Source organism: Trachurus trachurus, assembly GCF_905171665.1.
Source record: "Trachurus trachurus genome assembly, chromosome: 17".
Classification (NCBI taxonomy): domain Eukaryota; kingdom Metazoa; phylum Chordata; class Actinopteri; order Carangiformes; family Carangidae; genus Trachurus; species Trachurus trachurus.
In genome coordinates this window covers 27,079,730-27,093,235 of record NC_139900.1, presented here as the reverse complement: position 1 = coordinate 27,093,235, position 13,506 = coordinate 27,079,730, and the positions used below count along the sequence as shown (strand labels likewise).

Genomic DNA, 13,506 nt, shown 5'->3' with positions numbered 1-13,506 from the left:
GAAAGGAGTCTGGAAACAGTTTTGTGTTTTGGGGGGAGAAAGGGAGGGAGGGGTGAGGTACTTCCATGGAAGGAGGCAGGGAGGTGTAGGCATGGATCGCTCATTTGGCAAAGTGTTGATGGGGGTGGATGTTCCAAGGTTGCTGTGGACATGCATGTGTGCGTGGGACCGAAGGGAAGGGAAAGGCCTGGACTCACATTTTCCACTGAGATCACTGTTGCGTGGAGAGAAAACGTTAGTTGGATAAAGGGGAGGAAAGGAGAGGGAAAGAAAGAAGGGAGGGAGGGATGAGAGAAAAAAAGAGAAAGAGAGAGAGAGAGGGGCAGACATCTGGTAATGATCTGTGTTTATTAGCGAGCTCTCATAGTAAATCTGTTGGATCACTGGCAGTTGTGTGAATGTGTAAAATATTGCTGCATGTATTCAGAGATGTCTCAATACCAGCCTTCCTCAGAAACACATTACTCCATAAAAAATCCTTAAGGAATTCATTAGTGCAGCATTTGGGAGCATTTTCAATTTCCACAGTAACGATTGTGAAAACAATTTCTGTTCAAAAGAAAGAATCTGTTGTAGTTGAAGCTGGCAGGTGGGGGTTGGATCACTGAGAGGTCATTACTGTCCAAGCCGAGGAGACAGACAGGGCATGTCCTGAAACAAGCGGCGATAGAGATAGAGCTCCGTTACAAGCAGATAAATGCAGTAACATACTTCCTACAGCGGAGCGGTTCTGGGTAATGTTCTGTTGGCAGGCAGGACGCAGCACGAGTTTCCGCAGGATTCAGATGCTCGCTGGAGAAGATTAGTTGCACTTCTGAGTCACAAAGAAAAAGCACAGCCAGTGTCTCCAGTCTGAAGATCATTACAACTTGTGGTTTCGTTTTTTTTTTTTGCATCTTGCAACATTTAACAGGGCACCGCATCCATCTCCGAGGCTGTACTTTGGGGATATGAAAAGAGCAAAGATGTGGGTTTGTCTCAGAGAATGTGATTCAAACGTTATTTTTCATAAGCGACCGCAGATGAGATGAAACACAAGCATGAAACAAGGGAGAAAGAAAAGAAAAAAAGAAAGAAAAGAAAATCAGCTTCTCTTTTCCAGAGAAAACATTCAAGTGAGCTTGGCACAGATGGAAGATATTAAACCAATGTGCCCGTTACCATACGACTCAAAGCTGCATTTGCCTGAGGTCCAAGCGAACATAAAAAGTATTGTGAACAGTGGTGGTCCAGATTGAACTGTAAAACTGGGCACCATGCACAGTGGCCCCATGCAAACTGATTAAAAAAAAAGAAAAGAAAAGAAAAGTGAGGACTGCTCTTTGTCATGGTTTACCCCACTTCAGATACTGAAGGCGCCAGTCAAAACATGAGGAAATTGCAGCCTAATCAAGATTCCAAAACACACCAAATAACGTTAATGACAGGAAGTAAACCAGATTAACTTCCTCCTCCCTCATCAATCTCTAGTGTCCTCAAAAGATTGCTTGAATGTTTTCTTTTCCTCTATTATGCTCCACTCTGCAGCACATATAACACCAAATTGCTTCCTTCAAAAACTGGAAAATAAACAACCTAAAAATAAATTCAGCTCGTGATGCGTGAGGTAACGGATCCCATTATTAATTTCAGCTCAGAGTCACAAAAGCCTGATAACACATGGAGATCAAGGGGGAACACAGCTGATGGTCACTTACTGCCATCTAGTGAGACCTTCTGCTGTGATCCTGACTACTTTAAATAAAGTCAGTTAACATGTACAAGGTGTAACAAGGTAATTTAATCTGAAATTCACAAACCTTGCAAACCATAGTGGGGATATAAAAAGGCCTTAAGGAATAGGTTCATGTCATCGTTTTTAACTTTGCACTAAATGTATTTGTCTTTCAGCTTATTCAAAGACAGTCAACATTCTTAGGCCTTTCCAAAAATATAATTTCACCAATGTTACAGCGTCTGTTCTGAACACCCATTATCTCAACCAAATAATATCTAACATCCACGTGTATCCATGCATAACAAACTGAAGTAAGAAAAAAAACACTCAAGGAAAAGCCTGGTGTGGAATGAGGGAGAAGAGACATTTCTTTGTGCTTGGTTGTCATAGACATTAACAACTGGATGTTATGGTTACATTTATTTTACAATGCAGAGTAAATGAAACTTTTCACCTCATTTTTTAGCAGTGAGCATTCCATATTCCTTCATGTATTGCTTGGTTTAGTTAGTATGTTGCAATTTTAGTAGTAGCCACTCTCTGTCAAAGGCAGTGTTTCAGTACATGTGTAAAATGTCTATTAGGTTCTGCTCCAGCTTGTGTTTATGTCCGACTCAGTTCAAGTTTGAGTGGCTCTTCAGGTGCCTCCTCAGGTGGTTCAGGCAGGTGTAGGTCTTGGGACAGATCTGGCAGTGGTACGGTCTCACCCCCGAGTGGTTCAACATGTGCTGCTTCAGCACACTTCCATCTGAGAAGGCTTTCCCGCACTGAGAGCACACGTACGGCCGCTCTCCGGTATGAACGCGCATGTGTACCGTCACCTTGTGCGCCATCGTGAAACCTTTGCCGCACACCGTACACTTGAACGGCCTCTCCCCCGTGTGGGTGAGCCTGTGGGTGCGCATCGCCCCCATCTGGGAGAAGGCCTTCCCACAGTCGGGGCAAACGTGCGGCTTCTCGCCCGTGTGCACCCTGGTGTGACTCCTCAGTCCTCCCGCCGTGGAGAAACACTGCGAGCAGTGGGTGCACTGGTAAGGCCGCTCTCCCGTGTGCGTGCGCATGTGCTGCTTCAGGTCGTAGCGGTTTCGGAAGCCGCGGCCGCACACCAGGCAGCTCTCCGGTCTGTCGTCGTTGTGGCGCAGCTCGTGATTGGCGAGGCATTTTTCAGACAGGAAACACTTGCCGCACTCCTGACACTGATAGGGTTTCTCGTGGTCGACCCTCTGATGGTACTTGAGCTCGCTGATCCCGGGGAACGTCTCGTCGCAGTATCTGCACCTGAAGCGGTGGTTGGGGCTGTAGGGGAGCTGGTGTTCACTCATCTGATGGTTTCGGAGCATGTGGGCCATCTTGAAGGTCTTTCCGCAATGGGAGCATTCGTATTTCGTCAGCAGCTGCACGCACTGGTGTCTGACTCGCTCGTGTACGGACCTGAACTGACACCCGCACTTGGTGCAAATGTGGGCGGCATTTTTACACTTTCTCTTCCGGTGGCCCGACAGGTGAGCCTCGGTGCGGAAGGCTTTGCCGCACTGAGAGCACTTGTAGGGTTTCACCGCCGTGTGGAACCTCTGGTGTTCCAGAAACTCAAAGCGATACTTAAAGCTCCTTCCGCACAGCGGGCAGTTGTGGGTGACTCGTCCGCGAGGGTAGGCGGCTTTGATCGAGGACTTCCTGGACGACAGAGATGCTGAAATCGTGCGGTGTATGGAGCCACTTTTCCTGTGTTTACCTCCACTCATTAACTTGGCCGCCTCCATTTCGCCGACCTCTTGATGTCGTTGTTGATGCTTGGTCAGACACTTGGAGGAAATAAAGCTCTTTCCGCACTGCTTACACTGGTATGGCTTATCGTGATCTACCTGCTGATGATACTTCAGGTCACCAATGCCTGAAAAACCCACGCCGCAGTGGCTGCATTTGAAAAGGCGGCTTTGAACGTGAGTCAGCAGGTGTTCCTTCAAGCTGCTGGACTTCTGAAAAGTCTTTCCGCAGTGGGCACAGTCATGATTGCGGCCACGTTTTGGGCAGTGGTGTCGGAATTTGTCCAGCGAGGTTGGAAAACTGTTCCCACATTTAATACACAGATACGCTGCATTTTTGCATTTGCGCAGCCGGTGCCCGGCCAGCAGGGTGGCCGTCCTGAAAGCTCTCCCACACTCGGAGCAGTTGTAGGGCTGAAGCCCCGTGTGAACTCTCTGGTGCTCGATGAGGACAGAGTGATGCTTGAAGACTTTGTCACACTCGGGGCATTTATGCATTCCCGACTGCTGTCTCCTGCGCGGAGAAGACGAGATGTCAGTCCTTTTTGGCGATTCGGGAAAGTCAGTTGAGGTGGAGGGGTTTGTCGACAGCTCTTCGTCGAACATAACGATCTGAGGAACGTCGTTATTTTCGTCGTCACAGCCGCTCGGGTGGGAAGCGATGGCCACTTCCAGCGAAGGGGGGAGAGACAGAGAGGGTATGAGGAGATCGTCTGACTGGAACGGAGCTGTGTGGAAACATAAGAAAGTTATCCGATATACCATGATTACTTCATCATCTGATATAACATGCATAAACTGTGCACTTACCAACACTACTCTTTGCCAGTTTCCCATGGCACTGTTTGCTTTGGAGAAGGAATTTAAGGTCGTCTCCATTTGAGACACACTGCATGTATTCCTCTAGGACAGAGGGGGCAGCACTGATCCAAGATGCAGTCTGTACAAGAGAGACAGCTAATTTGAATTTCAAGCTCAAAGTGCTCTGACTATTTGACATTGTCCTTGTTGAGTAATCATTTCTTTACCTGTTTGAAGTCTGGTATTGGCAGCAGCTCCTCAAGTCTTGTAAAAAATTCACAAACCAAAGTCTCCAGTGCTGTGTCGAAGTCAGGACCGTACTCGACAGGAAACACATTCTGTCAGATGAAAGAGAAGACCAGCAGGTCACCGTAAGAACATGACTATATAAACTTTATTTGTATAGCACCTTTCAAAACACAGTTACAAAGTGCTTTACAGATCAAGCAAAAATAACACCGTCATCACAAACATTACACAAACATTAAAGCAGAAGTGAGTGATATATTTGTGTTAATATAAGTCTTAAATAGTTATATCTTCCGACAGCAATCACTTACATAGAGTGTTTGGACTGAAACACGGGTCTCTCAGTCCCTCTGCTCTGCTCTGAGCCGAAGAGAAAACATTTATCGTATCCTACAGTTTTTATCCAATGAGGAGAGAGAACGGCATGCAGGGCTGTGTTTGCAGCCAAGGAACGCCGTAAATGTGGTGACGTAGCGACGAGGACTGTTATGGTGCGTTCAAGGAAACTCGTATTTTTCCGACCGTGAAGTGGTACCAGTTCGATCTGGTACGAGTTCACCGGTCGGAAGTTACGAGTGGCCGTTATAGTGACTTTCACCGGTAAAACAGGTCGGAAAAACACGAGTGGGTTGCCTGGAACGCTACAAAGTCGTAAGTTGTGACTTGAAGCTGTAATTTACGATTTCAAAAGCCTGCCTGGAACGCAGCATTAGCGAAAACGACCGGATCACTCACTTCTGCTTTAAGAAAAACATAAACCAAAAACCTGATCTGCTTTACGGAGTGAGATAAAACAGTCAGGATAAAAGCATAAAACCATAATCAGCAGTATCGATAATAAAACAAATAGAATAAATGGAATAAAATTGAAGTAAAAACAATAAAGGTGGGAAACAACAGAGCTACTCTAAAAAAGCCTTCCTGTAAAAGTAGGTTTTAAGACATGACTATGTCCTCGATGAACAGTAGAAAACAACATTTTTCACATTTTTGGAACATCAAGCTGTGATGATATACTGATGCCAAGATTTGAAACTTAGCAAACTGTATGTTTTACCACACCACATAAATTAAGTGGGCCGCACAGTGGTGTGGCGGTTAGCACCATCGCCTCTCAGAGAGGTTCAACTCCAGGGCCAGTGGCCTTTCTGGGTGGAGTTTGCATATTCTCCCTGTGTGTGTTTTCCACCAAAAAGTCCCTGGTGCTCGTTCCATGCTGCTGGTTCCACTCTGGTGCCTCCAAAGAACCAGTTTGCTTTTCCACTGGTAAGGAGCAAAGTCAGAGCCACGCCTCCCATTCAGTATCTACTCCTGTCTTTGCTGCCTGCTACAGTTATAAACGGATCTGAAAATTACAACCCGGTCCAACCCGCGGGTGTTGAAGCCTGGACCCGACGTGATCCGTCTAATTAGTGATAATTCTCTGCCTAAACCCGGCTGAAAAAAAGAAAAAAGGAGCCATCTTCGTCAACTACGTTTCGACTGCGATATGCTTTAATATGAGCGTTAGCTGTTGTTAGCCACTGCCTGTAGCTCGTAGTGCGCGAATGTAAGTGTGTGTGTTTGTGACTATATGTCAGCTCTGCGTTGAGCCAACTGGCAACCGGTCCAGAGCCCTACGTCTGGGACTGACTCCAGCCCCTCTGTAACCCTGCATGGATGAGCACAACAGACAATGAATGGAACGAGAGAAAGTTTGACATAAATCTGACCTTAAGGAAATGTTCTCTGCCGTCAGTATCCTCAATGAGACCTTGTACCAGCTTCATAAAGTTCGCCTCTGGTGCTTCAATTACAGGATCATTAGTCTGGAAAACAAGACACCAGTGAGATGAGTTCAGGACCCTAAAAGATGAAACCACCAGGTAGGGCTGCATGATTGTTTCCTTATTTAGGTAATTTAAACTGTGCCTAACAATTTCCTAGATCGCATGTTGACGTTAAAGTTGTTTAAGTAGGATAAACAGTCACATTGTCACTGAAATTCAACTTCACATCACAGGGTAGAAAATTCTCAAATGTGATAATTGTGAACGTGTTCATTTATTGGCATTTCTGATTAAAATGGATTCAAATTGTAATCATACCAGTCAATAAAAAACATTTATCACTCACCTCCTCAATGCAAGAAGTTCGGATTCGGTTCAGGTGAGTCTCTACAGCCTTCAGATCTTCAGGGTGTTCAGAGCGCAACAGTTCAAGAGTTGTCTGTAGGAATTTTAATTTGCGTTTTACTAATCAGTGTTTCAGTGACAATCTTTTCAAACGCTGGATGTTTTCAGTCTCTACACACCAACACACGTCTGATCTCTTACCCTGGCTCTCAGGCCCAGTGACAGCAGCCTCCCCTCTCTTTTGCTCATCAGCTCGGGAACGGCATCTGTTACCATGGACACAAACTCCTCCAGTTTCCCATAGTGCTTTATGTTCCGCTGGCGGACCACTTCCCACATCACCGCCGACATCAGCCGGAGTGGGGGGACCAGGAGCGCCAGCGAGGACAGGGGGACGCTGAACTCTTCAGAAACAGAGACCAGATCAAGTCAAACAAACTGAAAAGCATCATGAGAGCGGAGTGCACTGCCGCTGCTGTTTGTGTGCACTCGGGCTTTACTTCAACACGTTTTATTCAGGGGGGGGGGGGGGGGGGCGGTGTCGGCTCCAGAGCTGATGGAGAGCAGACCTGCCTGTCCTCATCAAAACAAAACAGCATCTGTCTCTATACAGTCAGCACTATCTAGTCGCTGTACTCTGATCCCTCCCTGTGATGCGCGAGCTCCGGTGTGTGCAGCACAGCAGTGTGTCAGCCAGGTATCTGACGCACCAGCCAGGCTGTGTCCACTACACACACCGACCACCGGCGGTAATGGGCTCTGGTTGCCGGTGCTGTCCTCAACTGGCTAACACAAACATATGTAGTGTTTTTAAACTGGTACCGGATACTGTGGTGCGTTAGTGCGTAGGTTAGGGCAGTGTGCAGCTAGTTCACAGAGACGGACGTCCCCAAACAGCTAGCTGTTAGCTGTTAGCATAGCGCCAGTCCCCTAACTTCAATTTAACCTGCTCCCGGTTCAGAAGCAGACACGACCACCGTGTTGCATTTGGTGTAAAGAAGCATTTCTAAAGTTATCATTCACTGTTTGTGCAAAATATTCATGTTAAGAGACGAGCCACAAGACCGCTGGTGTTGCCTGGTTAAACCGGCGTATTATTGAGCAAAACAGTTCTTGTTCCAGGGATTAGTCGAGGCCTGGTGAGCCTCGGCTAATCCTTCTCTCAGCTACTCGGCTAGCCGCATAAGAAACCATACATGCAGTTTTGCAAGCTTCCTGAGCTGTTACTTACCCATTTCGTTCATTCTGGAAACCTCCACTGGCGATGGTGTGAAACGTCTTTACAGAGTCATATCTCTCATAGTTTCGGTTAGCGTGTTTAGCTAACAGCGCAGGGGGCTTCAGGCGCCAACTTCTTCCTGAAACACGTTGTTCACTGTGGGAGCGTTGGCCCGGTCGAGGCTGTTTGGAGCAGGGGCGCTCGTTTTGGTGCACGGTGTGACCCGGAGTAGAGCTTCACTACTGACTCGCTGTCGGAGCAAAATGAATTACTACCGACAACAGGAACATTTTAACTTCACAAACTCGTGTCGTTATTAAAAAAAAAAAGTCCTCAAGTAATAAAAGAAAATAGAAAAGGTAAAAGTTTTGAATAACCAAGTTAGAAAGGAATTCCCATTAAAATTCAGTGAATTATCACTTTATTCATTTTCCCAAAATATTCTGGGTTCATATGGAGTGTATTTCTTGTCTTTCTTCATTTTTTTTTGAAAGTGCCAAAAATACTGGCTGTAAAAAGCAGAACAGGATGTTTGATGTTAACTTAAAATATAAATTCTGCTGCCGTCAGGGACAAATAGGCTTAGACAACATTGGTATTCATATATGTTTCTTAGAAATCCTTTTAACATATGCATTAGGAAACCACGTAGCAAAAGTGACATGCTTACTGAGTTTACAATCACAACAGATCTGACAAAGCAGGATATGGGATTAATCAGTACTAAGTGCATTTCTGCAACGCAGTCCTTACAACTGAGGTTGACAATGAAACCTATAACACAGTCCAACAAGTCAACACCAGAGTCAGTATATGGAACGTATAAAGACATTGGTTGAAAAAAGCTTTTTGGTAACTAAACCGAGTCAGACAGACTGGGCCTGGACCACACTGTGAGTTTTTAAGTGTCTCTTCAGGTGATTGAGGCAGGTGTAAGTCTTTGAACACATCTGACAAGCGAATGGTCGAACCCCTGTGTGGTTCATGGTGTGTTTTTTCAGTTCGCTTCCACGTGAAAAACCTTTCCCGCATTCAGGGCAGATGTAAGGCCGTTCCCCGGTGTGAACACGCATATGCAGCGTCACTTTACTCGCCATGGTGAATCCTCTCCCACACACGCTGCATTTGTACGGCTTCTCCCCCGTGTGGGTGCGTCTGTGTATCTGCAGCTCGCCGGCCGAAACAAACGCCTTGCCGCAGTCGGAGCACAGATACGGTTTCTCTCCCGTGTGAGTTCTGATGTGTATGTTCAGATTTCCTGACACGGAGAAACGTTTCCCGCAGTATGTGCACTGGAAAGGCCTCTCGCCCGTGTGGCTGCGCATGTGAAGATTCAGGTCATGTTTGTTTTTGAAAGCTTTGCCACAATGCACACAAATCTGTGTCCTCTGCTGTCTGTGGCGCAGCTCATGGGCCGTCAAGCACGCAACAGAGCTGAAAAACTTCCCGCACTGCATGCACTGATTGGACAGCTCAGGAGGATGGACCTTCTGATGGGATCTCAGCTCACTCATGCTGGGGTACACTTCCTTGCACTGCCTGCATGTAAAAATACGATTCTGGGTGTGAGTCAGCTCGTGTTTACCCAGCAAATACATTTTCTTGAAGCTTTTGCCACACTGGGAACAGTCAAACTTTTGGACGCTGTGCACACACTGGTGTCTGAATTTCTCCTGTATGGACTGAAAGCTATTTCCACATTTGATGCAGATGTAAGCTGCTTTTGTGCACTGTGTTCGTCTGTGGGTGGACAAGTCAGACGTCCTCCTGAAGGCCTTTCCGCACTGAGAGCACTTGTAAGGGTTTTCTCCCGTGTGCAATCTTTGATGCTCCAGGAGCTCGTAGCGGTAAATGAAACACTTTCCGCACTGACTGCATTTGTGCGCCACTCTCTGCCGAGGGGGGGAGATCGTGTGGCTGGACAACGCAGGACTCTCGGCAGATGTAGAGGGAGCTCTGTCGTCGTCGCACTCCTCCACAGTGTGAACACCAGGAACACTGTCACCGCACATCTCTCCTGACGTTTCTTCTGCATCGCTGCTGTTTAGATGTCGCTGGTTCTCATCATCACCCGGCCATGTCTGATCCTCTGTCCTCGTGTCTTCCTCTTCCTCCCCCCGAGGACACATCACCTCAGACTGTCTTTGGTTTTCAGATTGTTGTGCGCTGGTTTCCACATCTTTGGTGTCGGTTGCTCTCAGTGATGGAAGGAGGGATAATGATGATAACAGCTGCTGCTCTGAGGGAGACGGCACTTTTTGAGAAAAGAAATTAAAAAGAAGAAAAAGGTCAAGCAACCTGACTGCTTAACATTTAAAATTGTTAGGAAGGAATGACAAAGGGAAGGAAGGAAGGAAGGAAGGAAGGAAGGAAGGAAGGAAGGAAGGAAGGAAGGAAGGAAGGAAAGAAGGAAGTAAGGATAAAGGGATAGAAGGAAGGACGAAGGGAAAGAAAGAAGGAAGGAAGGCAAGAAGGGCGAAGGGAAAGAAGGAAGGAAGGAAGGACAAAGGGAACGATGGGAGGAAAGAAGGAAGGGAAAAAGGAAGGAAAGATAGATGGAGGGAGGGAACAGATTGGGTCAAAAAAGAAGGAAGAAGGACGAAGGGAAGGAAGGGAGGGAGGCAAAAAGGATTGTGGAAAGAAGGAAGGGAAAGGGAAGGAAAGAAAGATGGAGGGAGGGAACAGACCAGTCAACTGGATCAAAAGAGGAAGGAAGAAGAAGTAAAGACGAAGGGATGGAAGGAAGGAAAGAAGCAAGGGAAAAAGGATTGTGGAAAGAAGGAAGGGAGAAAGGAAGGAAAGAAGGAAAGAAGGAAGGATGGGGGAAGTGAACAGATCAATTTGACCCAGAAGGACAACAGGAGGGTTAACTCATCTTTTCATCAAGTGACTATTTCCACACTGATAAACACATGAACACTTACCACTGGAATCCAGCTTGGCCATTTGCTCATGCTGAACTTTGCTTTTGAGCAATACTTTAAAGTCGTCTGCTGCGGTTACACACTGCGTGTATTCTTCTAGCACAGAGGATGTATCACTGATCCACACAGCAGTCTTAGTGAAAAACATACAAACAAAAACACAATTATTTTGATGGACTAGAAATCAGGAAATACATTGTAAACTGCAGCAGGATTCATGGTCTCTGCACCTGTTTGAAGTTTGGTATAAGCACCAGCTCTTCCAGTCGGCTGAAGAACTCAAAAGTCAGAGTCTCCAGTGCCGTGTCAAAGCCGGGACCATACTCCACAGGAAACACATTCTGAGGGACAAAAAAATCAAACAGGTGCATGGATTTGTCAAACATGTAAACCAGATGTCTCCTTTCGTGTTCAAACTAACAATGAGGGGAAAACGGAGTCATACCTCGAGGAAGTGCCGTCTCCCATCTGGGTCCTCCAGAAGACTCTGAACAAGCCGGACAAAGTTGTCTTCGAGAGCTTCATTTTCTGGCTGAAGCTGTCAAGTAAAAATGTGCGTGTTATCTAAGCAGAACAATTCTGAAAACAGGAGAGTGGTTCTCAGGTCACGATTGAAAAAGTCACACCTGTTTTGAGTGGGATGGCAGGAGGTTGTTGAAGTGAGTTCCCACACGTTTGAGATCCTCGGACTCCTCAGAACATAACATCTGGAAAGTCACCTGGAAAAGAGACGGAGACATTAACAATTAAGTTAGCAGTTATTTTCTGACCATCCAATTGTATGCTTGCACTTAAATATAGGGTAAGTATTATAATCAATGGGATACATTTATAATATATTCTATCCTATTATGTAATATCATAACTCAGATGAATAAGTAACACTGGCTTGCTATAAGTATTATCTATTATATTCAACATCTGCCAACACCAACTACATTGATTCCCAGTATGTAGGCTGCATCAGTTACCTTTGCTCTTAAGCCCAGAGTGAGCAGTCTCATCTGTCTATTAGTCAAGATGTCAGGGACGGCTTCAGTCACCAAGGACACAAACTCCTCCACTTTCCCATAATGCTTTATGTTCCTCTGATGAACCACCTTCCACATCACAGCCAGCATCACTCTCAGAGGCGGAGCCAGCAGCCTCAGCGAGGACGTGGGGACGGAGCTCTCTAACAGGACAGGACAGAGAGAGATGCTACATGAGAAGAAATTGTAACAATCATCAGGTGAGACTCAAAAAGTTGTGCTGTGGCAACAACTGATGAAAATATGAGCTCCTTTCAGTGGATGTGGATTACACTTTTTTTTACACAGAGACAAACGGCAAAGACTCAAGAAGTTCTGTATCTTGTCTCGTGTTTTTTGATTCATGCCCCTAATAAAACATTAAGCCACAAAGACTGCAGGTCTTCATTATCTTTTATTGTGCATGAATGTTGTTTATGCTGTTTTGGAGGTTTGGCCTCACTGTGTTTAACACTGATGCCCCCCCTCTTAAAGATTTCAATATGAGTGTGATTTTAACTTCATTAAAATATAAAAAAATATCGAAATGAGAAACTAAAAACGATTAGATGTTCATAAAAGTATTGTTCAGGTTAGTTGTTTCTGTATCCCACAAGTGTAATGGGGTCCATGCCTATGTTTCCACAGTTCTAAGATTTTTCTCAAAATTAGGCCCTATGTTCCCTCTGGACTCTCTCTACCTATCTGGACTCTATCTATCTGGCCTGTCTAGCCTCTAACCGGTCTTTTTACTAAACTTAACCAACTCTTTTCTTCATTGCCTAAACCCAACCAATGGTGGGACCAAAGGGCTGTGGGAACATGGGGCCTAATTTTCAGTGACAACAAAAGTTAGAAATGTGGGAACATAAGGCTGTGGGAACATAGGAATGACCCCGTGTAATGCATCAATGCAATGAAGTTAGCTTTAGCAGGCATGCTAACATCAAAACAAACCGATGAAGACAGCAGTAAGAGACTAAACTTTACCCATTTTAATCCCCTGAAGAGCTGTGCTAGTTGAATGGGAACAGGTGAGTGTTTCTAAATTAGAATAGTTTCCTCGTGCAGTGAAAAACGTCTTTTATTCCCACTCCACGACACTTTCTTCTTGTTGACATGAGGAGCTGAACGCCACTTCCGGGCTCCTCTTCTTCGTCTCATTAATTCCTGTCCGGCCGTCCACCGTGAGGCCGCGATGCTGCCCTCCACAGGCCGCGATGCTGCCCTCCACAGGCCAGGCTCTATGTAACGCAAACCTGAAATTCACTCAAGGTGTAAACACTTGAAAGAGAAACTCTGACAACTCAGTGTCGGACTGTTGGCTCCCACCTCTGATTGTTACATAAGAATACAACATGTTTAGTTGTTTCCAGAAGTCCACACACACTGACAGAGACCATCTGGATGCCCGTGAGTTTCAAATTGCTTGTTGGACCACAAAGCCCCAGTCTCAGCCACATTAGATCATCATCATCATCACCATCCTCTCTCCCAGAGTTCATCATCAGCATCATTCTTTGAGCAGAAATAATACTTTCCTCTGCACGATCCCTTCCACTCCAGTTCATCCATGTGAATGCCAAAACATTCATACAGAGGCTTCAGAGCAGCAGTTGTTTCTCTAAACAGAAATTCCTTCATAAAAGCCTTGAAGTGCTTATCTAACAGTAAACATTTCCACAAACCCTTTTCCTAAATTGATTTGC

General features: G+C 45.8%; 2 protein-coding genes across 2 annotated transcripts; both read right to left on the bottom strand.

The window, feature by feature from the left end:
* Positions 1-1,945: 1,945 nt before the first annotated feature.
* LOC311000211 (uncharacterized protein) lies at positions 1,946-8,030 on the bottom strand. The gene is made up of 7 exons (XM_083990864.1): positions 7,876-8,030; positions 6,846-7,048; positions 6,646-6,738; positions 6,243-6,338; positions 4,509-4,619; positions 4,291-4,420; positions 1,946-4,208 (listed from the first exon to the last, which is right to left on the bottom strand). Exons 1-7 carry the CDS (start codon positions 7,886-7,888, stop codon positions 2,332-2,334), a joined length of 2,523 nt encoding a protein of 840 aa, XP_083846990.1. The 5' UTR covers positions 7,889-8,030; the 3' UTR covers positions 1,946-2,331.
* Positions 8,031-8,490: 460 nt separating this feature from the next.
* On the bottom strand, positions 8,491-12,928 carry LOC311000619 (uncharacterized protein). The gene is made up of 7 exons (XM_083991359.1): positions 12,788-12,928; positions 11,759-11,961; positions 11,414-11,506; positions 11,233-11,325; positions 11,018-11,128; positions 10,788-10,920; positions 8,491-10,117 (listed from the first exon to the last, which is right to left on the bottom strand). Exons 1-7 carry the CDS (start codon positions 12,789-12,791, stop codon positions 8,730-8,732), a joined length of 2,025 nt encoding a protein of 674 aa, XP_083847485.1. The 5' UTR covers positions 12,792-12,928; the 3' UTR covers positions 8,491-8,729.
* Between the last annotated feature and the right edge of the window lie 578 nt (positions 12,929-13,506).

What these genes read in the sequence shown, in the direction of transcription:
- LOC311000211 (XM_083990864.1), bottom strand. An exon ending in CACTGGGCCTGAGAGCCAGG is followed by an intron (nt 6,739 to 6,845) that starts GTAAGAGATCAG and finishes AAATTCCTACAG; the next exon opens with ACAACTCTTGAACTGTTGCG. An exon ending in GCAGAGAACATTTCCTTAAG is followed by an intron (nt 4,620 to 6,242) that starts GTCAGATTTATG and finishes TTCATCTGACAG; the next exon opens with AATGTGTTTCCTGTCGAGTA.
- LOC311000619 (XM_083991359.1), bottom strand. An exon ending in CTCTGGGCTTAAGAGCAAAG is followed by an intron (nt 11,507 to 11,758) that starts GTAACTGATGCA and finishes TCTCTTTTCCAG; the next exon opens with GTGACTTTCCAGATGTTATG. An exon ending in GGCCAAGCTGGATTCCAGTG is followed by an intron (nt 10,118 to 10,787) that starts GTAAGTGTTCAT and finishes TTTCTCAAAAAG; the next exon opens with TGCCGTCTCCCTCAGAGCAG.